General features: G+C 45.6%; 1 protein-coding gene across 11 annotated transcripts in view; it reads right to left on the minus strand.

Annotated features, from left to right (window-relative positions):
* Tiam1 (TIAM Rac1 associated GEF 1) overlaps positions 1 to 26,397 on the minus strand; it is a 374,882-nt gene that overhangs the window by 8,849 nt on the left and 339,636 nt on the right. For all 11 annotated transcript variants that reach the window (XM_036203278.1, XM_036203274.1, XM_036203273.1 and 8 more), the window contains 9 exons: positions 23,552 to 23,731; positions 21,968 to 22,036; positions 21,582 to 21,707; positions 19,263 to 19,371; positions 14,354 to 14,533; positions 14,131 to 14,249; positions 5,919 to 6,027; positions 2,103 to 2,161; positions 1,554 to 1,656 (listed from right to left, as the gene is read on the minus strand). In XM_036203278.1, coding sequence (XP_036059171.1) covers positions 1,554 to 1,656; positions 2,103 to 2,161; positions 5,919 to 6,027; positions 14,131 to 14,249; positions 14,354 to 14,533; positions 19,263 to 19,371; positions 21,582 to 21,707; positions 21,968 to 22,036; positions 23,552 to 23,731 — 1,054 coding nt within the window. The remainder of the gene's footprint in view (positions 1 to 1,553; positions 1,657 to 2,102; positions 2,162 to 5,918; positions 6,028 to 14,130; positions 14,250 to 14,353; positions 14,534 to 19,262; positions 19,372 to 21,581; positions 21,708 to 21,967; positions 22,037 to 23,551; positions 23,732 to 26,397) is intronic.

Raw genomic sequence — 26,397 nt, forward strand, 5'->3', positions numbered from 1 at the left:
TTTATCTAGAAGGCTTTAAATTTAATTTGAATGAAAAAACAGAGGCTGGAGGAAGAAATGTCATTAGTACAAAGACTGCTTTGTTTTCAGAATGTGAAGTCTTTATGTGTCTTAGTCCTTAATTAAGGCAAAATTCCTGGCTAAGAAGCCTACAGCCTGCCACAGAAACCAGCCTCCACATTTATAAACCTGGTATGAGGAAACACGATCAGATTAACTCATAAGTCTGTGGCATTAAAAATAAAGACACCAGGGGCTGGAGAGACGGCTCATCCATTAAGAGACCCCACTGCTCTTCCAGTGGACCTGGCTTCATCTCCCAGCAACCTCATGGCAGCTCACAACTGCATCTCCAGTTGCAGGGGATCTGTCGCCCTCTTCTGGCTTCAGCAAGCACTGCATGCACATGGAGTACAGAATACCAGCAAATGGAACTCCACTACAAGTAAGAAAAGTTTTAAAAAGAGACACTACTAGCATTTAAGTGTCTGACCCGCAAAATACTATCACAGCTGCTACAGACCTGCAAAATTTACTCATAAATCAAGTTTGAGAAGCAAACCATCCAGAATCCCTAAGAACACTTTTGAAGAATCCACTCAGCTCTCTCACTTATTTGGTTCACTCTTTCATTAATTCACTAGTTAATGAAGCTGTGAACATTCCAGCATGGAGACAGGAGGAACTCACAAGCCTCAACCCCAGCTCAGCAGCTGCTGAGAGTCCACCTTCTAAGAGAGGGAGAGTCAGTTTTCTTTAAGGATGTGGTCCTTGGTAAGTGTGGCATGTCCCAGCAGATGACCACACACAGGCAGTACAAATTGCACTTGGCGAGCACTGGGTTGTTTTTGTTTTTAAAGAGGGCAGGAAGTTGGGAAGAGGTAGGTAGTGGGGGTAGATCTGGGAACAGTTCGGGGGATGCAGATATAATCAAAATACATTGTACTAAGTTCTTCAAGACTTAATACAAGGGGCCTCGGGAGGTGGCTCAGCAGCTAAGAGCACCCATATGGTGGTTCACAAATATCTGTAACTTGGGTTCCAGAATATCGAATGCCTTCTTCTTGTCTGTAAAGGCACCACCAGGCACACGGATGGTGCACATACGTACATGCAAGTACTACGCTCATGCACATAAAATAAATTTTTATGAAAATTAGTAAAACTTCATATAGTTTTATTTTCTATCAATAAATGAAGCAATGGAGATGGAGGGGAGAGTTAGTTAAGCATAGAAGATGAAAGATGGGCGGGCAGACCCAGCATGAGTAAACAACTTACACACACACACACACACACACACACACACACACACACACACACACACGTAAGACATGCAAACCCAGGGCCAGAGAGACGGCTCAGCAGGTGAGGATGCCTGCTGCCAAGCCTGAAGACTTCTGAGTCCCACGCAGTAGAGGAAGAGAACCAGATGCTGCAAGTTGTCCCCGTACCTCCCCAGAAGGGACACGACACATGTGCATGCACACACAAACATACACGACTCTTTAACATATAAACAGAAGTGGGAACCCGGCACACACTGGGCTCACCTGCAGTTGGCAGAGCTCGCACTTGCAAAGCTTCAGTAGGGATCATGTGGCGAAACCGGAAAGGGTCCCACTCCTCATAGATTGACAGCCTGTGAGAGCCCACCTGCGGGGGAGAAGCAGCGAGGTCATCTATCTACAGGGACCAGCTCCGCACACTTCCCACATCAGCAGCAGACTCTGGAACTCAGTACAAGCCAAAGGACTATCGCATCCCCCTCACACACTCTGTGTCTCACTGTTAGATGGGAGAGGCTGCGTGATAAGTACGATGTTGTGCCAATGGCTTTGCTAATTAAAGGCAGAGGTGAGGGAGAGAGAGTGGGATCTTATAGAAAACTGAGGCCACTAGAGAAGGGCGGAAGTGGCGTTAGGAAGGCTCTGGCCGTGGGAGGCTCCACATGCATTCACATGCATCCTCTACACATGAGCCCGTCTGCTGGGAGGAAGCTAGTCAGGATCTCTTAAAAAGGAGAGAAGAGGCTTTTGGAGACACAACTGAGAAGCAGACACAGACACTTGGAAACTATGGGATGAAGCAAGAGCACTTACAAGTTTCTTCTTCTGTTTGGAACCGTCTTTATACACAAGGACCACGGCAGTTTTGAAGACTGCAAGAGAAAGATCATAAAAGCAGTTACGGCATGAAATGCATGGCTTCCTCCCTCCACTCTGCTAACTTACAGCGGTACTGTATTGCTACAGTTAGGAGAGCGTGGAGATCCCTGGTAGTGGACTGCTGCTGCCCACCTTGACCTTATTTACATCTGAACGTCAAAGCCTGCTGTGAAAAACGTTTCTACCTTTAATCTAAGTAGAGAAAGCCTAAATAAATGAAAATACCTTTTACTCCTCCCCCAAAACCATGCACTTTAGCTTTGTTATTTTAGGGTTATAACTTAGCTGTGCTGACTGTAGTACTTGGGAGACAAAAGCCAATGCCTCTAATAACTGTTTAAGGTCATCTGAATGTATGCAAATTAAGTCCCTCTGTTTATCTCTTTTCTCCTCATTCTATAGCTAACATACACAGTGTTTATAATTCAGGAAATAGATTTCATCTTTTTGACCTAACGAAATGAAAATGAGTTAATGAAACAGAATGTCAGTGCAGTTCTTCCCAACAGAGTAAGCCCCTTTGGAGCAATGAACACAGAGTGTTCTTATTCTTTTTAAAACGGGGTAGGAACTCTACGATGGTAGAGTTATGGACAGCCTCCCAGAGATTTCCTTAAGCAACGCCACGAGTGGTTAACATGGCAGGGTCCAAAAGGAGACACAGTGTTGGCATCTAAAGGAGATGGAGAGGTGACTCCATCACTGGTCCTTTGTGTCAGTGTCTGCCATCGTTTAAATGTCTGTTTCCCCAAAAATCTGTATGTTGAAACTCTTCCCAGATTACAGTGGCTTGGGTATTAAAACACTTAGTGCCAAGTGGGCTGTCCTATATGGGTGGGTTATAACACCTTTAGGAGACGGAGCCTTGCTGGAGGAAGTACGTCACTGGAGTCGACTTCAACAGTCACAGCCTTGGCTCACTTCCAGTTTGCTTTCCCTGCTTCCTGGATGTGGTTGAAGATGTGACCTCTCAGCTCTGGTCTGGCTGCCTGCTGCCACGCTTTCTCTCCTGCAACAGACTCTCCCTCTGGAACCACAGGCCGAAATAAAATCTTCCTCCTCTACATTGCCTTGGTTGTGGTGTTTGATCATAAATGTAACGGCTTTGGAAGTGACTGGCACAGGGATCAGCCACTGTGAGTAGTCAGTGATCGCATAAAAGAGGCTCAGGACATGTGGCTTCTCTGACATGTGAACATAGCTAGAAGACATCTGAAAAGTGGGATCTGGTTCCCCAGACTCTGCTGCCCCAACATCCCAAAAAACTTTCATTCTCTGAGCCTGAGGGAGTCCAGATAAATAGCAGCTGGAGGAGACGTAGACTGGTGTGTCAGGCATGAAAAGCAGAGAGTTCTCAGGGATGGGACACAGGCTCTGACTCTGGAGACTACCCCAAAGTACCTGGCTTACTTTCCAACTTGCTTTGGGTAGGGCGGGCTTCCTTCTGTCAGAGTAGGAGCCCGTCAGTCTGCCTCTTGTCTACTCGATGATATTGCTCAAGCCCTTGAGCTATGGCCTTGAGCCCCAAGATTCCTGGCATCCCTCGTGAGCTTCAAACACAACTATTCGTGTTTGTGTTTTGTAGTGGTGATCATTAACAGTCAGTACACGAGGCCCATCTTGTGAGGTGAGGTACTGGTGGCAGCAAGCCAACATCCACTTTGGCAGAATGCTACACTGTGTCCCAAGACACCAAAACAAAAGAACAACCAGGCTGTCACCCAAAGCTGCCCGTTCAATAGTGTTTAACCCACGTCCTCTGGCAACTCTTCCTTACTTCTGAAGGCATTTCTAGTTAGTTCTGCCTAGCCACTTGAAATCACAGAAATGTCAGATGTCCCCTTTAATGAACTTATCCAAACACTGCTCACCAACACAGGCAGACTTCTTCATAATCCTAATTTTAACTCCTCCTCCTCCTCCTCCTCCTCTCCCTCTCTTTACTGTTACTCTGAAAAACAATTCCGAGTAATGGCGAGTTTGCCTCTGATCACAGAGCCTTTCAAAGGTTCTGTCCCACAAACCAAAGCCCCGATAAGATGCACTGAGCTGGAGAAAACAGCAGCTGTTTACAGCTGGGGCAGGTGTGCCGGGCTCGGCCTCTCCGAGTCAGCTTCCTGATGCTGTCCCCTGTACACAGCCAAGGAAAGAAGGAACAGGACATCCAGAGTCCTCTCTGAGCCTCAGAGTGAGTGTCACACATGTCCCACACCTTACACCTGACATCTTCTAGACCACCTGCCTGGCACCTCTGTAGGGGACACTGCTGCCTCACCCATCTTCATCACCGATGGCTGCTCTTGGCTATTCCAAATATTCCATGTTCTTCTTGGTCCAGAGGCCAAAGATTTCTAGATGGCTTCCAACAGAAAAGTCGGCCAACCTCTTACTTCCTCCCACTCAAATTATTCTATTTCTAAATTGGTTTCTAACTATCTGAAACCTGTAACACTCAGGAGACAAGACATAAAATATCCTAATGTTGCGCTCTGAGCTGCAAGCCTGAGGCGGATGGCTGATTCTCTTACTTCAGTGTCCCACACCCCGTAAGCAATGGTAAGGAGCATGAGAGATGTGAGTCCCTCTCCAAGTCTCAGAAACACAGAGGTGACATCCCCCAAACACCACTATCAACACCCCCACCTCCACCAAATACCTCAGTGCTTCCTGATGTATTTTGTCCTGTTTTCTCACCACATTTTTTTTAATACTGTGGTTATATTTAATGCAATATCTTCAAGGACTTCAGTGGCTCTTTAGAAATTTTAGAACCCTCACTAATTCCTTAATGAGAATGACACAGCTCTAAGTAGGAGAGCCAGGAAATATTTGTATTTAACACTGATTCGAATACCCCTGGGCAGTTCCATTTGGGAATTATACCACAGAAAGGAAGATCATTCAGTTACAGAAGCAGTAAGCAACCCCTCCCTTCTCAGGCAAACATCAGGTGAGTGGATGGTCACAGCTAAATGTCCAGCCTGAGCCTTGCAGGGATAAAACACACCATAAACAGAAGCAGGGGCTGCTAACCACTTCATGCTCAGGAATAACCCTGCAAGAGGACATATTCATACCAACACTGCAAGCCACGAGCTGTACCTCCTAAACTCTGCACATTTCCCCATACATCAGATTAGGTTTCCCAAAAGTATAAGTATAATACTCGTAAGTGACCTCTACCTGCACCCCTCTAAATAGCCTATCAAGATAAATAACAAATACATCTACTTTCACTAGTATTAATAACATGATTGAGCTGTCCCTTACAGCTTGCGGAGACACCAGTCACAACAGCTCAGCTGAGAAACGACCTCCTAAATCTTGGCACTACGTAAGCAGGGCAGAGCCAGGGAAGAAATGAAAGACCCAGGATCTGGGGTCTCGGAAACCGTTGGCTCTTGGTTTTTCACTTGACTTTTCTTCATTAAAAGAAATGTCAATCCATTAAAGACACATGGACTAGCAGGTAAAATTATTTTTAAAATAAGATGTTAAAAAGAAAAAGAAATTCTGCCTGCTCAGTCTTCACAGCCACGAGCACCCTGCAGCTGAGTGGCCGCCACATGGAACCCATCCTGCGAGAAGGTTTAATTTATGTTCGTTTATATTTATTTGGAAGAATTAGTGGCTGGAGCAGTAAGATATAATTAGCTTCATTGTAATAAACCATCTCTTGGAAAAGGAATATTCTTGTTTGGAAAACAAGTCAGCTGTTTCCCATCCTCAGCACCCTCTTCCGACACATACCGAAAGCTGCCAATTCTGGCTCCTTTTTCCACTTTCCCAGCGAGGCAGGTGGGTTCAGCCAGATGACAGTGGTGTGCAACAGCAAGTCACCCATGCTGAGATCTGCGACCTGCAAATCCGAGACACGGCAAGCTTATGAGTGGTGAGAGCCACATGGAGGTTGGCATGCAATTTTAAAATAGGGTTGGCCAATGTCAACTACAGTTCATGAGAACACTGTTCCTAAAGAACACTTGCTTAGTACAGACACTTAGATATGGCTAAACAGCTTAATTTGGTCGTCATTCCACAATGTGCATGAATCAAAATATCAGACTGTGTGCTATAAATATAGACAGATGGCTTTGACTTACCACAGTTGCAACTAATGTTTCAACTTGTAGTGAGCTTATTGAGTAATTAAATATATTTTTTATTTAGACATTTCTAAGTGAACATAGGTTTAGCAGGATATAATCTCACTTTTAGTTTAGAAACATCCAATATGGGGGAGAAAAAATAAAGAAACATCTAATACAACATCTATTTATTAATATACATGAAGAATTTAAAAAGTAACATGGAAAATGGCACATTGCATTTTAAAGATACTTTCTTAGTGTCAGTCAACACTATCCTCCACTTGAAGCTATAGATATCATATTACCTAGCAATGCCAAACAATGTCATTACATTTGCCTTGTTTGACCTGGAAACAATACAATGAAATTTTAATGAAACAAATCTGTTAATTCATATGGCATGTCCACATTGGAATAGGAATCTTTGAGACTACCAAAAGCCATATAGGGTTCACCAAAAAAAAAAAAAAAAAAAAGTTATTTTTCCTTTGTTTTATGTTTGTCTACCAAAATTTTAGGAATGAGATGACAAAAGGGTATAAGCCAGGGGTCACATACAGCAAATATGTGAAACCCAATCTATAAAATTAAAGCTCTTCTACCCAACGAAGACAATTTCTCAAGGAGAACTAACGGTATTGGTGGCCAGTGACAAGTACCCCCAGAAAACCTGGAGAGTCACATCACTGAGTGTAGTCTTCAGGAATTGTGGGATCAAATCATTTTCCCTTTTCCCAGTTCAGTAAAGAAAACCTTACTTTACTTTAGAAGAGGAAAGCCAAATGAGAAGTCTGAAGATTTTCTGCTAGACATGCGTGGAACGGACAACGAACTCCTCAGAGACCATGTGATCACATGCTAATCCTGCTCTCTTCACAGTTAAGTACTAACACTCAGACAAGGGGTTTAGTTTCAGACCCCAACCAGACATGATGACCCAAAGAACACAAAACAGCCTTGTGTTCACACCTGACAGCACCATAGAGGCCAATGGTAGCCTTGTGTTCACACCTGACAGCACCATGGAGGCCAATGGTAGCCTTGTATTCACACCTGACAGCACCATGGAGGCCAATGGTAGCCTTGTGTTCACACCTGACAGCACCATGGAGGCCAATGGTAGCCTTGTGTTCACACCTGACAGCACCATGGAGGCCAATGGTAGCCTTGTGTTCACACCTGACAGCACCATGGAGGCCAATGGTAGCCTTGTGTGTTCACACCTGACAGCACCATGGAGGCCAATGGTAGCCTTGTGTGTTCACACCTGACAGCACCATGGAGGCCAATGGTAGCCTTGTGTTCACACCTGACAGCACCATGGAGGCCAATGGTAGCCTTGTGTTCACACCTGATAGCACCATGGAGGCCAATGGTAGCCTTGTGTTCACACCTGACACCACCATGGTTCTTTCAGTTGCCAGAGTCAAGGAAGATCTGAGAACATTCAATGAAAAATCCCCACGAAGAGACATTCCTCCACTTTAAATTGCAACACCCCAAACAATGTGATGAGACTTCCCACCACCCGTCTTCATCCTTCCTGAGACTGGAACTATCCAGAGTACCCACACCATATGTGCTACTTGCCCAGTTATCACTTAGTAGCCATCTGAAATATCAAGTCACCTATTATGATATCACAATATTTGGTTTAATAATGGCTCCAAAGCCTAAGAGTAATGATGCTACCAATTTTGATATAAAAAGCCAAGGTGCTTCTTTCCCATTCAAAAGACAAAAGATTTCAACTTAACTGAGGGGGAGGAACATGACAGCTTAACTATCCATGAAACTGTGAGCCAACCAAGCTTTATTCTAGTTTTGCTGTCCTGTCAAACTACAAAGGCGTGGCCACCAAGTGTGGGAAGTGCACTGTTTAGGTGGAAATGCTGTTTAACTAGTGTGTGTGTGCAGGAAAGGTATGTGGGATCCCTAAGGGTTTAGGACTACCCACAGATTCAGGTGCTCACCGGAGGTCTTAGAACATAATCCCCCCTGAAAAAGAGAGGTCTGCAGTGGTCATGATTGTGTATAATGCTTTCTTTGAATCATCTACCCACTTCCAAACCCAGCAAAAAATCAATTACAACTTCCCCTCCCCCATCCTAGTTAGGGTTTCCAATGTGATAAACAAATACCATGACCAAAAGCAACTTGGGGAAGAAAGGGTTTATTTCAGCTTACAGGTTACAGTCCATCATAAAGGGCGGTTATAGCAGGAAAGAACACATGGCAGGGACCTGGAGGCAGGAACTGAAGCAGAAGCCATGGAGGGGTGCAGCTTGCAGGCTTGCCCAGCCTGATTTCTTAAATAACTCAGGACCTCCTTTCCAGGGATGGTACTGCTCTGCTGTGGACTGGGCCCTCTCACATCAATTATTAATCAAGAATATGCCCTACAAACTTGTCTATAGGCAATCTGTCGAGGCATTTCAATTAAAATTCCTCTTCCCAAGTAATTCTACTTCTATAGACAAAAAAATTACCACTCCCTTTTCCCCACTGGGAGATGCTTTTCTGCAGTATAATTACAGGTTAGAGGATCATCTGGGATCTATGTAAGCATGTCCCAGGACAAGATTCTAAAACTATCACAGTCCATGATCTTACCTATGTGTAAGCACTAGAAACCACTGTCAATTTTTCAAATGTGCCTCTTCAGGCACTGACCTGCTGGCCACTCACTTCAATTCTTGGGGTCTATAAAATTTAGGCCCAATTCTCTCTTCATTAAGTCAATGTTTCAAACATTGAAAAGCTTGGTATTGCATTTCCAAAGAACAAACAGCTCCCGCTGACATTGCGGCACATGACCTCAAGGTGTTCCTACTGTGTTTATGCATAGCAACAACCTGGCAGCCCACTTAATACAATGCAGCCTTTTCTGGCCACCAAAGCCAGCTGCAATGCAGGAGAATAGCTCTGTCGGGACTGAATGGAGGTACCACCTCCCTTGATGGGGGTTATAATAATCACTGTAATTATTGCTGAGGCATATCATTACCAGGGGTAAAAATATTAAGGGATCATATTAATATGTTTATTGATATTAATAACATACATCAACCAAGCCCACAGGACTTCTGCAGCTAAGGGAACTAATCTCCACCATCCATTCCCTACATTCATCCCATGGAAGATGATATACATAATCAAATTCTCAGGAGATATGTTGAGATACAGTCTTAGGTAGTTTGTCTTTGACAAGTCTTTGTGATTGTTGTTCAAACTATTTCATCCAGGAAACAAAATTGTGTGTGTGTGTGTGTGTGTGTGTGTGTGTGTGTGTGTGTGTGTGTATGTGTGTATGTGGACATGCACCTTTTGTCATGTGATGTTCTAGTTTCTCCTTCCAGACTTTACATCCCCACCCTTGTGGTTTAGGGCACGGCCATGATTTGGGTGGAGAACTTGGTGTAACACATCTCTATCCACCCTCGGGAGCTTCTACAGTCCTGCCATGGATACTCAAGACAGCATCTGGATCCTCAAACCTCAAATGATTCCTAGAAGGAAGTCTTGATGGACATGGGTAAAAATGGACAGCTATAACCCCTGAGATGTCCTGACAGTTTCCACTTGGCAAAAGTAACAAGAAGCCCAGGGCTGCTCACACTGCCCAATCACCCTGCTTGGGTCTCCAACGGCCCTTTTGAGTCCTCCTTTGAAGAGTCCAGAGTGAATTCTGCTAAGAGGGTTGCATTAATGGACTAGAGTGCCTTATTAAATCCGGCTATTGGAGGCACTCCTCTAAGGGAAAATATCCCCCTGGCTGCTTCTAATCGAGTGAGCAAAAGTAATGTTCTACAGGGCCCAGATAAACTCCCCAAATGTGGGAATTTAGGAATACTGAAGGTCCATGTTCATCATAAAATATTTACTTCCCATCTTTGTCTTCTGTGAACATATCTATCTTCAGTGAGATCCCAAGGAAAGCTGGTTATCAAAGAGGATTCAGGTGACCTATGTCCCTAAGGTGTGGCCATTTCAGCAAAAATCTACAGATACTGACCAATATTTCTGATTGCTTACAAAATTCAGTCTAGGTTTTCACTGGATGCTGCCAATAAAGGGAAACTTCCTGGATCAAGAATCAACCCTGTGTATCCCCACCCCCACAGTCACCTGCCACAGCTGCACTATTATGCACACTGCTGCAGCGGTGTGTTATGCTTGCCAATAATCTTGGCATGAGCCCCACGTCTCGCTCTTCCCTTGTGGAACCACAGACATTGGGAGCCTCCTGCTCCTGATCCCTCTGTGTCAGCCTCCTGGGGACAGCCGTGTGGTACTGGGCTTGCTAACCATGCCAGGCTGTGTTTTGAAACTACAGGGTTTTCTTCTTACCTTTTTTTGTACTTAGGGAGATTTTAAAATTATTTAAGAAGAATGACCAGATATTTCAGAACAGCAGCATTTGTGTTTTCTAAACCCTGATAGATAAAACCATTGCCCCTAAGCTGGGGACACTCTTGGGTTATATTGTTCTATTGCCCAGGGCAAAGGCCTGCATTTCAGTTGGAAAGGACACATCCTCTACAGGACACCTCCCCAGACTTTCAGGTCCTGGTGTTGCACAGTGTGCTGAAGCCATACTGTGAGGCGGCAGGTGGCAGATATGCAATCATGCTCAGGATGGAAGTGGCCTTCACTGACTTCTTCCAGCTGCAGAAAACCCTGTTTGCCCCCACTTACAACTCACCTCAAAAGCTCATTACTGTGTGCACAACAATCCAAGAGTTTGGGCTTTCACATGTTTTGGGCTCACACGCTCATTTTCACATCTCCATCCCATTTTCACCTCACTGCCTTCTAAATGTTATCTTTGGACAGTCTGCAAACCTGTGCTGTTTCATTGAGGACATGTAAATGAGCCTGGGGCTGGCAAGATGGCTCAGGGGGTAAAGGCACTAGCTGGTGGAAGGCAAGAAGTGATTCTGACAGGCTGTTCCCAGACCTCCAAACACTGTGACATCCACACACACACCCACAAATACATGTAATTAAAAACAACAACAACAAAAAAAAAAAACCAAACAGCCCTTTGTACTTGTGAGGGAGGAGGCGTCTTCTGCAGAGTAGGCGAGCCCCCACCCTACTAATCATTGCAGAAGCAGGCGCTCTCTCCCTGTCCATTAGGCAGAAGCATAATGCAAAACAGAAAAAAACTCTCCAGTTGAATCTAGGCATATCACAATGTTGATGGTTGCTATTATAATCATAGCTTTATAATTCACCTCAGTATTGCCAACATTTTTTTTCATGTGCTCATGTGACACAGGAACAATTTTTGATTCACTCTAAGTCTTTCTTAGGTGTGTGTGGCCATGTGGTTGCTTCTTTGGAGCAGCATTTCCAGTATGGGGGAAAGAATTATTATCACTGAAACCGGCATTCACCTAATGATCATTTATCAAGTACTAACTATGCGGCTGCAACTAGATAAATGGCAAATATTTTAATCTGGGGACTCAGAGTCACCCTTCCATGGCATTCACAGAAACAGCCCAGCCTGGGTAATGACACTCACTTCTACATGCAGTATGGATTAAAATCGGAGACCCCAAAGGCTAAGAACAGAGCATCAGAAACATGTTTACTCTACCAAGAAAAATCTCTGGTGAAAATAAAAATTCATACCACAACGGCATTTGCTCAGCTATGTTCATATCAGCATTGTTTGTAATAGCCAGAACCTGGAAACAACCTAGATGCCAATCAACTGAAGAATAGATAAAGAAAATGTGGTACATATACATAATGGAGTACTACTCAGCAGAGAAAAACAATGACATCATGAGGTTTTCAGACAAATAGATGGATTTAGAAAAAATCATCCTGAGTGAGGTAACCCAGACTCAGAAGGACAAACATGGTATGTACTCACTCATAGTAGGATACTAGATGTAAAACAAAGATGACTAGACTGCTACTCACAACTCCAGGGAAGCTACCTAGAAAACAGGACCCTAAGAAAGACACAGGGATCACCCAATGACAGAGAAATGGATGAGAGCTACATGAACAACCTGGACGTGAGTTGGGGTAATGAAGGGCAAGGTTCGAGGGAAAGAGAGCTTAGGGGAGCAGGAGATCCCAGCTGGATCAAGAACAGAAAGGGAGAACAAGGAATAACAGATCATGATAAATGATGATCACATGAGAACAGGAATAGGCAGAGTGCTGGAGAGGTCCCCAGAAATCCACAATGATACATTCTCTGTAGACTGCTGGCAATGGTCGAGAGAAAGCCTGATCTGACCTAGTCTGGTGATCAGATGGCCAAACACCCTAAAGGGCGAGCTGGAACTCTCATCCAATAATTGATGGAAGTGGATGCAGAGATCCTCAGCCAGGCCCCAGGTGGAGCTCCAGGAGTCCAATTGGCAAGAAAGAGGAGGGATTGTAAGAGCGTGAATTGTTGAGACCAAGATTAGAAAAAACACAGGGACAAATAGCCAAACTAATGAAAACACATGAATTATGAACCAAAGGCTGTGGAGCCCCCAACTGGATCAGTTGATAAGTGAGACAACTGAGTAGCTTGAACTGTTTGGGAGACACCCAGGCAGTGGAACCAGGACCTGTCTTTTGTGCATGAGCTGGCTGTTTGGAACCTTGGGCTTATGTGGGGACACTTTGCTCAGCCTGGAAGGAGGGGACTGGACCTGCCTAGACTGAATCTACCTGGTTAAGCTGAATCCCCAGGGGAGTCTGCCCTGGAGGAGATGGGAATGGGAGGGAGGGGCTGGAGGGAAAGCAGGGGCGGGGGTGGGAAGGAGGAGGACAGGGGATGATATGTAAAATTGAAACACAAATATCCGTATAAAAAAATAAAATTTGAAATAAAAAAAAAAAAAATTCATGGGTAGCCTAGAGCATAACTGTCAGGTCGATGCCCAGGAGGCAGACCACAGGGTACACCTGTGAAGGGTTGTCTAGGTAAAGGCTGGCCTTAATTGTCTTGGGAAGGTTTGTCTTAATCGTGGGCAGGGATCCTGGACTGTGTGAAATAAAGGCAAGCTGACCGTCAGCATGTGTCTACTACTCTCTCTAACCAACAACACAATGCGACCAACTTCTTCACATTTCTGTGGCCGTGACTACCCTGCCATGGTGGACTTTACCCTGAGCTGTGAGTCAACTTAAGGCCCCTTTTTAAGTGTGGTGGCCTGAGTATTTTACCAAAGCAACAGGAAAAGAAGCTAAGGCTTCAAAGACAAGAGTCCTACTGTTGTGTAGCAGTTTCCTCAAGATTGAAACATTCTATCTCCCAGGAAGCTACTCAAGACAGAAGGTAAATAATTCAAAACTGCTTCAGGAAGTCCCTGAAACTGACCAGATTTGCTAGGCCCCTCCTTCCCAGAGTAAGCAATAAAGACAGCCAAGAGTCACTCTCAGACCAGCCAAAATGCAAAGATTCTCAAACCAGACCTGGTGCCTTGAAGAAGCAGAAACCAGCCAAGCTGCCTGGAAGAGGTTTAGACCAGAGTCACTTGGAAAGGACACTCTCCAACCTGCCAAGCTGCCTGCAGGTTGTGCAGTAGGCTCCAGGTTCCCAGCTTTGTGAGCTGTCACCCATGCTGGGGTGGGCTTTGGTTATGTGGCTGCCTTTGAGTCATTTCTGCTCCTGTAAGTGACCCCTCACCCATATTCCTGCAAGTAACCCCAATAAAACTCATAGGTTCATCAAGTAGGATTTGGAAGTTATTCATACTGGTCTGTCATAGGATCCTTGTCTGGAACGAGTAGACATGTGTGTGTTGCATCTACCCAAGGAAAAGACTTGTTGCACAACACCTGCCAGAGAAAACAATCGCACCTCATAAAAAGAGAGCACCAAGGCTTGCGGGGAGGGGACGCCTCACCTCCTTCTTCTCTCCTGTCTGCTCAGCAATCAGCTGGTCGAACACAGCTCCAAACTCTTCATGGATCTTCTGCATCTCGTTGATGTGACTGGCAACCTTGTTCATGGTCTTGATGGCCACTAGAAGAACACAGGAGAGGGCATTGAAAAGGGGCTGTGCAGAGGTCTGGCTGGGACAGGTGTCGTAGGGGTGTGGCGAGGCTGGGGGAAGGGAAGATGCTCACCATCCAGATGGTAATGTTCCTCACTCTCCGCATCAGTCAGCGCAAACAGCTCCCTGAGCAGAAGTGGGTACTTGAGGACCCTCTGAATGGGCTTGATGAGGTAAGACTCCAGTGTGGATGAGTGCTGCTGCCTCGGATTCTGGGCGTCTAGGAACGCCTTGAAGGCTGTGTCCGTCTTGGCTGGAAGGGGCAGAACACAGACCATCATGGTGGCAGACCCCAGTGGTTCCCTTCCCACCTCATCTCACACTCACTGTAACTCCAAGGCATCTTTTTATAGGACTGGGCCCAGCAGGCTCCGGGGAGAGGGAGGAGGTCTCCACTGAGGTATGCTTTGGATGCGCCTGTCAGTCATGTGTGTGTTTGGTGGGGGATACAGACTAGTTAAAGGATTTTGTTCACCCCCTCCCCTCATATTGAGCATGTCTTTCTATGCTGACATTTTGACTCCTACTGTCCTTGGGGAGACTGATCTTCCCAGGCCTAGCCAACTCCTAAAGATAGCAAATGAATTGCCTGCAAGAAATCAATTCAGAGTGTACCTCTCCCACACCTATCAGTTCTAGGAGGTGCTGACACTCTGGGTCCTCATGGGTTTTGCTCATCGCCTCAGGGCCAGATGCCAAACTGCTCAGCGTCGGCCACACCCCAGAGCCCACTGAAGTTATTCAAGGTGGCATGCTATTCCTCTGTCCCCTAAACAATCCCAGGGCTTCCCCAAGGGGCCATGCTGCATGGCTGTTACCTCCTCCTGGGACCCGTGAATGACAAAGTATGGCTGTCATCTGATCTGCCCGCCCTGCTACACCAGAATAATCCTAACACTTCCAGCTGAAATCTCTGCCTGGTTCCCAAGCTTCCAAGCACTTCATTGCTGGGAAGACCTTTTTAAAACAGGCAGAAAAAGCCAGAAACAGAAACAGCATCCTACAGCCTTGTTAAGTGGAGTGAGGCCAGAAAACCTCAGAACAATCTGCTCACTGTCAGCTCGGTGCTACCAGCTGTTAGCATCTGGATGGTGGGGAGCTGACCCAACAGAGCTCAGAGCACTGGCAAGCACTGTTCCAGCTGGGATGGCAAGTGGCCCTGGGGAACAGTGGGAAGGGATCCGCATCAGGATGACTGGGAAAATGGCTAATGCCTTCCAGGTGCAGGGTAATGATGGACCGAGGCAAAACACATGAAAAGAGGGGGGGATGGGATGCTCAAGTAACTTCACAGCGGACACCTGCAGTGCTTGGGCTGGTGGGGACACAGGACAGTGCTGGTAGGGTGGCTGCCCCAATTTAGGCTGTAAGATGAAGAGCGAGCCCTCCCTCCATTACTCTGCCCTGCATGTTTCTTCTGTTCGTCTATTTTGGAGTTGCAGTCTTTAGAACAAATCAGTACACAAGCATCATCACTGCTGGAACAAACTCATTCTTCACACTCAGAACCTACATGTCATCAGGATTATGTTTGTCCATCAGAAATTAGACACAGCCCTCCATGAACTTAGATTCTTCACAACAGCACCCAGTCTGTCAGAGGAACCTGATAGTTTCTGAATAAATGAGTAGTTTCCCAGAACTTAGTGGTTATTCACTTTTGAAAAGTATATTTCCACCCCAAGTGGTTAGTAGTGTTATGTATTGCGGGAGATACAAGGGCACCATGAAGTGGTGAGTCCTCCTGCCTTGAAACAGCAAGACAAGCAGCAACCCCAGGAGATGAGTTCCCTCGGCCACAGCTTTTTGAGCCCCTTAAAGTCCTATTAGGAAGAACCAAGCTGGGCTCCGCACCCTATGCCTCTAATCTCAGCACTCAGGAGGCAGAGGCAGGTGAGTCTCTGTGACTTCAAGGTCAGACTGGTCTATGTGGCATGTTCCAGGTTCGACAGGGTGACAGAGTGAGACTGTGTCTCAGAAGAGGAGGAAGAAGAGGAAGGTGGGGAGGAGAGGAGGAGGAGGAGAAGAGGTGGAGAAGAGAGGGAAGGAAGGGGGAGGAAAGAGGGAGGAGAGGGGGAGGAGGGGAAGGAGAGGGAGAGGAGGAGGAGGGAGATCAGATTCCACAGGTTCAGCTCATGATTCTCCTTTCAAAAAGGACATGGGGACAGTAACCTAGACATGCTACAGAAGCTGGGCTAGCTCTGGAGCTGACACATGGAGAAATCTGATTTCTAATATCCAGATTCTCATGTGCAAAATACAGCTGTTGGTCACTGTGGTGGTTTGAAGGAAAATGGCCCCCATAGGGAGTGGCACTATTAGGAGGTGTGACTTTGTTGGAGTAGGAGTGGCCTTGTTAGAGAAAGGTGTCACTGTGAGGGTGGGCTTTGAGGTCTCATATATGCCCAAACCATGCCCAGTGTCTCAGTCCACTTCCTGTTGTCTTCTGATCAAGATGTAGCCAGCATCATGTCTGCCTGCATGCCGCCATGTCCCACCATGATGATAATGGACTAAATGTACTAAACCTTTGAAACTGTAAGACACCCCAATTAAATGTTTTCCTTTATAAGAGTTGCTATGGTCATGGTCTCTTCACAGCACTAGAAATGTTGACTAAGACAGTCCCTATGTCATGAAGTACATTTCCTATGAGGAGGGAGCAGGCTCTCAGAGCACAGTGCATCCTCCCAACCAGCCTTCCTAGTCTAAGAATGGCAGACACACACTCTGGTTCTCAAAAAAACCTCCAGCTCACTTGACAATTAAAAAATGTAGGCCATACCTACTGTTTTATGGAACAATTTTGAGTGATGGTATAATATTTTTCAGATGGAAAAATTAATGTTATTGAATTAAGGAAAAAATCCACAGAGGCAAATTTAATCTAATGGAGTGATTTTAAAAAGTACTAATTGCTTAGAAGAATATAATGCATGGATAACTTCACTACAGAGCAAATAACTAATATTTATTTTGGCAGTCTGATAATGATTAGCAATCAATAAAGATTTTAAAGGAAACACACACACACACACATACACACACACACACACACACACACACACACACACACACAGCCAATACACATGTGTGAAAACATAGGTTGATCAGACAGCATGGCAGGGAAATTCTCAGAATGCATTTGCACATACTAGCAAGCACTCCCAGCATGCCTCACATTATCTGGGGGCATAGTCTTTGTTATCCAAAGACCTGCATTATTCTAGTATTTCCTAACATTGATTTCACATTAAGTCAAGCTAGTTCTCTGGGATAGCAAACATTTAACACAACGCATGGAAATTATTCAACCAGGGACTTGAGAAATGTTTCCTTGGCAGCCACATAGCAATGCTGAGGAAAAGCACACTCATTTCCAGAGGCCATTTGAAGCCAAACTGTGTCCTGATTCTGTCTTCCAAAGAAGCACTTCTTTAATACCTTTGGGAGGAACTCTGTCTACAGTAATGGCTAATACACATATAGTATGTGTTACACTGACCTGTGAAAATCTTGTGACTAAATTGAACTGGTTTTTTTTTGTTTTTTTTTTTTTTGGGGGGGGGGGTTGTCTTTGTTTTTTTAAAGACAAGATCTAGCCAGATAGTTCAGGTTGGTCTTGAACTCAAAATCCTACCTCTTGTCTCAGTTTGCTGAGTGTTGGAATTACAGATGTGTGCTGCCACAATGGAGCAGACATAGCTTTTTTTTAAATGGATATGTAGTAATTATACATATTCATGGGGTAGGATGTGATAATTTAATATATGCGTACATGAAGATCAGTGAGAACACTCAGAATATCTCTCACAAACATTTCCATCGCTTTGTGTTGACAATATTCAGCTTCTTCTAATTACTGCTAACCCTGTCACTCTGCCATTTTTCTCCTGGAGGCACTGGGGCTTGACCTTAAGGCCTTCTGCATGCAAGGTGACCTCTACCACTGTGCTATACCCTCTGCTGTGCACACAGAACCTATCTCTTCTGTTTAGTGCATTATCTACCTGCTAACCACCCTCTCCCTATAAACCCCATCCCCCACCCCGGTCTCTGCTAACTACCATTCCTCTCTTATTTCTGGGAGATCTACATCTTACACATTGCAGACCTGTGGAGGCTGCAGAAAGGTTCTGGAGACATGTGCAATGTTTATTTTCTCAAAACCCCCAAGGGAAGCATCTGGCCTAGGGTGCAGCTCAAAGGCAGTGTTTGTCTTGCACACATAAGACCCTCGGCTAGATTCTTGAAGAAGGGGGAGGGGAATATGTGAGGGGGGAGGGGAAGGAGGAGGAGGATGGAGAAGTGGGGTAGAAAGTGGAGAGAATGAAATGGAAAGGAGAGAAGGAGGAAGGGGAGCAGAAAGGGGGCAATAAGAAAAGAGAATGTTCCCAACATAAAAACTATCCTTTGGTCTCTGCAAAAATAACTGCAATAACTTCAGTAGTAACACTGACAGCTCCTACCACACACCTATGAACAAAAACAAGCACAGGAAAGATGATCTTCTGGAACAAAGAGTATATGAAGCACAGTGAATTATAACAGAAATTAATGAACAGGAGAAATCGGGCGGTGGTGGTGCACACCTTCAACCCCAGCACTCGGGAGACAGAGGCAGGTGGATCTCTGTGAGTTCGAGGCCAGCCTGGGTTACAGAGTGAGTTCCAGGACAGCCAGGGCTACACAGAGAAAGCCTGTCTTGGGGTGGGAGAGGGGAAGTGGGTTTTACATTATTGCAAGAAGACACCAGCCCAAAATGGCTGAGTCGAAAATTTTCATTGCAAGAAAACTGATAAATGATGAATTTAAGGGAGTAATACATTTGTCTTCTCAAAACCAGTATTGTGGCTTACAGGAATGCCAGCCTCGCCCACCCAGAACTCAGAGTGTTCTCTGAGAGCCATCCACCACTGCCATCCGCACACATGTGAACTGGCGACCAGCACACCGGTCTAAACCACCCAGCCCTGCCTTACCTTTCACCAGGACCTTGGGGACTTTCGTGTGGCTGGCACAGAAGGCACTGTAGAGCTTGAAGCGGTCCGCATAGTACAGAAAGGATCCCCCCAGGGAGAACAGCACTTTCTAGATTAAAGAGAAAAAGGGCGATGGATTCAGTCCCCTCCTCACGCAGACCCAGCGGTGTGGACGCAGCGGCCAGGCGCGAGCAGGGAAAACACACCCGTCTCACTCTGCACCAACCAGTCTCCAGGCCTGTCAAAGCCTTTCTTTGTTCATCAGTGTCCTAAAACTGATCGTAGACAAATATTTTGGTTTACAATGAATTCTCTAGATGCTGTATGTTTCCTCTTCTCAGTATCTACAGTGGGAGTGTTCAGTGTACCTATCTGAGATGTTTGATGAGACAATAAGAGATTTTTGGGAAGGCAGAAAAATACCTTGAGTTCTCTCATAAGTTCCTTGTTAGCAGACAGAAGAGACAAACCAGACAAATGCAGGAAAGGCTTACACCTCCAAAGTGCAGAAGACATGCCCTGGTTACCGCCTCCACCTTCTCCAAAGCCCCTCAGAACCTAAGCAATACCAATGCAAGAGCCACGTTCAGTGTGGACTGCAGCCCCAAAAGGAAAACATCAGGACAGAGCTTCCTTGTTAGGGCAGATACACCTGGTGGGGGATGCTTTTGACCCCACCCATTTTATGCAAGTGACCAAAAGAGCAAGCCTCAGAAAAACATCTTCCAGAAAGCTCACATGGATCTTGCTCAGAGACAGACTTAGAATTACAACTCAGGATGATGAGATGATGAGCTTTTAAAGAAAGGTACCTGCCTCGAAAACTCGGGAGCCCAAGTTCTGTCCCTGGGACCCATGTAAGGTGGAAGGTCCTCTGGCCTCCAAATGCACACAGTGGCATGTGTGCACACACAATAATAATGATGATGATGATAATGATAATAATAAAAATATTTATTACAAATTTTTATTAAAGTATTATTAAAGGCTCCAAGCAAGGGTTGTAAATGATAACCTGAGTTCCCAAATATGCAGTTTATCTGATACACACAATTCAGAGGAAATTCAGATAGTCTACTGATGGAGAAAATGTCTACTTTAGGCCATACTCAATTGGCATCCACAGTAATCAGAGACCTAAAATCTCTTCCTTCTGTTCAACTCTTCCTATACTTCTCAAGTGCCCTGGCTACAGGACTATGCAAGATGAGGCTACCAGAGTCATGATCACAAACTAAACAGGAAAGGCTGGGAAGGACCACAAAAATTCACTCTTTGCTTACAGTAACAGTTACTAAGTGTTTACCACACACTAGCTAGATAGAGCAGTATCTCCAGTGTCTGCCGCACAGGATGGGAGGGCTTCCTACACTCTGACTGGCAGCTGCCCAATGCTGCTCACCTACAGAACTTCTGAAGGCCCCATGGGCTAGTGCACACCGCAGATTCCCAAGAGAAAGTTGTTCCATCAGCCTGATGAACGCACCTACACCATCAGGATGCAGAGCACGCTGCCTGTGGATGGGAGGTACTGAGAGGCAGGAGGAGGAAATCACAAGTGGCGGGAACTGGCTTTCAGAGATGATCATGTCCTTGTCCTGTCTGTAGTGATGATTTCACAGGTGTGTGTGTGTGTGTGTGTGTGTGTGTGTGTGTGTGTGTGTGTGTATGTGTGTGTGTACTCATACACACATACTTTATCAGATCCTGTATCTTAAATATGCACAGTGTTTTGCCAATTATACCATAGCTGACCTTGTTTTTAAAAGCACAGGGGGTTGGCATGCAAGCCAACACACTCATCACTGAGTTTTGTTGACCTGGAATTTGGAATGGGAAATTCCTTCCAAGGAGTACCAGCCAGGGGAAAGGAAATGAGCTGAGGGTGAGAAACCCTCACTCAGGCACGAGTCACATCTGCTCATTAGGACCACAAGAACGCTGTCCATCTGGACAGGGATCAGCAAAGTTCCCCAGAACAGGATAAACTGATTTTACTGAACCAGAGGACTAATTTAATTTGTTACTAGCTAATGTATTTAACTTGTTACTAGCTAATGTAACCTTAAGGATGGTGCAGCTTCCAAAGGAGACATCAGCAGATAAATAGGTTGAATTGAGTCAGCAGCATCTGACAAGAAAGATAAAGGGGTCTCTCCTCACCCCAACTCCCTTGAGAATGGTCCCCCCACAGGGAAGTCCTGTGAAGCACTCAGTACTATGAGCTACGCAGACTCCCAAAGAACACGGCATGGGGGTTCATCCTGACCCACAAAATAACCCAGCAGTGACATTCAGTGGTTTGGAGGTGAGGCCTACCTTGAATTGGTCAACCTTTTCAAGCTTTTCCAAATCAGGGACCAGTCTTACTCCATCTTCCAGAGTTTTAAGGAATTCAACTTGAAACTCTACCATTTCGGTTAAATTTCCAAAGAGTACATCAAGCTGAAAAATGAAAAAGAATTTAATCTACCCCGTATTACCTGGGGGTTCAGAAACTATGATGTCTGAGTACGACCAAGTCTACTACTACAGAATGGGGCAGTCCCTCACGCTCCAACTCCACATCAAAACTTCACAGCCTCTATCTGACCTGCTCTAACTAAACAGATTCCAGAGGTACCCACCGTCACTGCTCCATTTTTTTTTTTACCAGTCAGTCAACAGCAGCATGCCCCCCACAACACCAAGACAGCCCGCCATACCTCATCCTGGGTGAGGAAGGTCTCCTTCTGAAGGGGCTTCAGATATCTCTCCATGAGGCAGTTTAAGTCCTACGAGACAGAAGGACACTTCATTAGCATACCTAAAAGGCTACAAGGATCTCCAGCTGAAGAGACAAACTCTGTTCTGAATGCTAAGGAGCCAGTGATGGAAGCCCATTAAGACAGGAAGAAGCAGGCTTCTTCCACAAGCACCAAAGACTCTACGGGCCCTTGAGCACAGCTGAAATGGATTCTTTAACCCTCCGAGTACGCTGAGAGCCCACTAAGGAGATCCATACAGGAAGGGACATGATTGTGTCCCAGTAAAACTTTATTTTCAAAACAGGCAGCAGGCTGGATATGGCCTGTGGGTCACAGTATGCTAGACTTAAAATATTTAGACTGATTTAGACTAACATTTAAGGGGTTAAAGGCTGATTGCCAGTCCTGGTGGTGTGGGCCGGAATCCTAGCATGTGGGAGGCTGGAGCAGAGTGTTCTGGATTCAGGGCCAGCCTGGGCTCCAGAGTGAGACCTTGTCTTAAAAAAACAAAAAGCTAGATCTCATTGCTGCCAATCAGGGTGGGAACAGAACAACTAATAACACACAGAAAACAGACCCGCCCCTTCTCCCTAGACTCACACTAGGTTTTATGAAAAGACTTTCATCAGTCCATTTTCATGCGTGTTCAGAAACTTTATTTATGACTGATTAGAGTTTTCTTATCAATACTCATCAACTAGGATCCTACATTTTAAAAGAAACTACTGTGTGTGTGTGTGTGTGTGTGTGTGTGTGTGTGCACTGCATTATGTACAAATACCATGCATGTGCCTGGAGAAGCCAGAGAAAGATGCCGGGTATTGCGTTCAATCATTTTCTACCTTATTCCCTTGAGAGAGGGTCTCACAGTGAACCGGGAGCCCACCAGGTTTTGAGCACGGCTGGCCAGCAAGCTCCTGGGATCTGCCTTTCTCTGCCCCCAAGAGATGCTGTGACAGACACAGGCAGCCAGTGTGTGTTCTTGGGATCTGAACTCAGGCCCTCACGCAAATGCTCTTATCCACTGGGCCATCTCACCAGGCCCTAAATTCAGATTTAGTAGTAGCTTATAACATATTTAGAAAAAGCCAGAAAGATGATTTAGTATTCACCACCAACTATATAAATACATAAAATAACAATTAAGGATTAAGGGGGCACCTGTGGTGGTTGGAAAGAAAGTGGCCCCCAAAGGGAGTAGCACTATTAGGAGGTGTGGCCTTATTGGAGGAAGTGTGTCACTGTGGAGGCGGGCTCTGAGGTCTCTCTTGCTCAAGCTTCCCTCAGTGTGACACTCTGTCCACTTCCTGTTGCCTGCAAGATGTAGAACTCTCAGCTCCTCTAGCACCATGTCTGCCCGCCACCATGTCCCACCATGATGATAATGAACTAAACCTCTGAAACATTGTTTTCCTTTCTAAGAATTGCTGTGGCCATGGTGTCCCTTCACAACAACAGAAACCCTAACCAAGACAGCGACCCGCTTCACCCTTTGCAGAAGAAAATGTGGGTAAGGCCCCGAGGCTGGGGAGGCAGACGTACTTTCACATAGGTGCGCTCAGTCTCCAACAGCTCACAGATCACCTTGCGCAGTTTATCGGCGTCTGACAGTTGCCGGGTGGTTGCCAGCTGAGGGCCTGTGGCATCCTGAGGAGATGGGCTGGAGTCGGAGGTGTTCATCTCGTGCAGACTCCGGCAAAATGCGGCAACCTGTTCTGTGCTCTGTGGGGCACAGACGACAAGGCAAAGCAGATGGAGTCACCTCTCAGCCGGGAGTCTTGGCGCTACATCCCCAGCCCAAAGCCTATGATTTGAACCATTCCATGAGAAGCTGACAGATGAGAAGCTAGGAGTTAATGACATGTAGCACAAAGAACAAGGCCATTTATTCAGTTATCAGACTTGGTTTTGTACACTTATTTAGCAAGATGGAAGACAATGTCTATCTGTAGTCATTAAAAACTCTTCACATTTAGACAGATAACTGTATTCTCTGCTGCCCTTGGAGCAGAAGGCAATTGGAACAGGCCACTGTGGCCCTCAGCCTGCACTGCCTCAGGAGGACATGCCTGAGGGAAAGGCTGCAATGATTGACCAAGATTTCTTGATCCACCCTATGAAGCGATGTTGTCTAAAGCACATGGTGCTGCAAATCCAGCGAATTCAGTGGCTTACCTCACTGAAGCCCTGGATCTCCTAAACACCCCAATCCCATAGCTCAGATCCTTCAAGTCAGGGTCTACACTGGAATGTGAGGTACTGGCATTTGGCTTGGGGTTGTTTACAAAGACAAGGCCTCCTTATGTAGCCCAGGATGCCCTATAACTCACTATGTAAAGCAAGCTGGCCTTGAACTCACAGGCATTCAACCCTGTCTGTTTCCTGAGTGCAGGATCTCATGGCCCTGTTTGCCCCAGGCACTGTTTGGAGTAAGGACTGGTTTGTCTGTCCAATGCACACCAGTAATGTTGGGTGGATACTTTCTACCTTCTAGTTCTCTTCAGTCTTTCTAGTGTCTATTCCAATCCTAAACTCAAAAGGACCCTTTTCCAGGAAATGATGGTGCTGATGAAGAATCACTCCTTTATCATCTAGGAAGAACATTCTTTCCGCAAACAATAGCTGGTCCACAGAGCTGCAAGTCAAAGCTAGGACCTAGCATATTCCACAGGACAGGATTTAAATACAGTGAAGAGTGATTTGCATATGCCAAAGAGAACACAGAGTTTCTCAGATCCCCCCACCAAAACAAAAAGGTGCATTAGGGGCAGCATAAGGCAGGAAAGCCCAGAGCCTGGACAGTGGTTCACATAACTATCACTCTCTTATAATTGCCATGGCTTATTTATGGCTACTGTTAACTCCAGTAGCTGCCAGAAACCATGTCGCCTGTCATGGGTACTATTCAGCATCCTCCAGGAAACTGTGGGTTTCAGATACACACACACACACACACACACACAAATCTTCACTTAGGGATGGAAAACCCACCCAAATGGGCTGCACTGTATGCTGTGTAAGCTTTATCTCAATAAGATTGTTAGAAAAGGGAGAAAATGCCTGCTTTACATCAAAGTCTGTTGGTGCAGGAACAAAGGAATTAGTTATGGGTCACTTCACTAACTTGAGGTCATCTTGCTAGAGTCAAATTGGGCTTTGTCACAATAGAAAGAAGGGAGCAAATGTATCCATTTAACAAACTGTTCGTGCCTCCCTCTAATGATCTAATGATTATTAAGACAGGTAACATTTTCTAATGCAGTTATGACGCGGGGATAAAAATGCCCTTCTGGAGACAATCTCACAGGCAGAAGACAGAGTTGACAACCCGCCCCCATCCCATCACACGCTCCCCTGGGCTGCTCGGATTTGCTGCCTGGTCCTGGAACCTAACAAACAAGTGTGGTCCTGGCACCATGGCTCACACAGTGCTTCTGTAACAATTGCATCTGTTACCACAGCTGGCTGTCCTTCACACACAGCTCCCATGACAAACACACCCATCACCGAACTCCAATTATCGGCAGAACACCCTTTCGTGCACTTTTATCACTGAGATGATTACCCACTGGACCTTGTGTATTATCCCAAGCAGATCCCTCGTGTACAAAAGGCAAACATTATAAAAGGTTCTGACAGACAGCAGGAGCAGGGCACTCCAAAAGTCAGGCCCCACCACACGGGAGGTGTCACTGTCTGGTTAAACACAGGAGGTCTGGAATGGAATGGGACTTGGGGTTCTTGGTTTCTCTCTGATATCATGAGTACCTAAAGATACTACTTTCAAGAATGTGAACAGGGGGGCTTCCCTGGTCTCTGTGAAGTAGCATCCTAGGTAGACTGGTGCCACTCTGGCACTCCATGCCCAGCGCACTCTCTGGGTACCTCCCCTGAGCAGCCTGGGTGTTCTCCTTTCTTCTGTTAGTACCAAATCAAGTCCTAAATCAATGTGCACAATCACATACACACACACACACACACACACACACACGCACGCGCGCTTACACATGCACACTCACATACATATATTCAGAACCACATGAAGTGCAGTGATCGACTTTAACTTTGGGATCCCTTTCTGAGGTTTCAGTTATTGTCAGAAAATTATAACATTTTGTTTTGGCACTTTCAGGGCAAACCCTATTTACAAAACCTTTACTGGAGCACTTTATATTTTATGCTCTTACATGTTGCAGATTTTATGCATAGTTGCTCTCATTTATTAGTTATTAATCTCTTATTGTGGCTAATTTAACATTAAACTTTATCAAAGACATGGTATGCATGAGAAAAAAACATAGTACACGTAGGAATTGGCATTATCTACTTATCCATGGCTCCTGGCATCCACTGAGGGTCTCAAGGTATACCCCCTACAGAAAAAGGGA

The sequence above is a fragment of the Onychomys torridus genome, chromosome 12 (assembly GCF_903995425.1).
Source record: "Onychomys torridus chromosome 12, mOncTor1.1, whole genome shotgun sequence".
Lineage (NCBI taxonomy): Eukaryota > Metazoa > Chordata > Mammalia > Rodentia > Cricetidae > Onychomys > Onychomys torridus.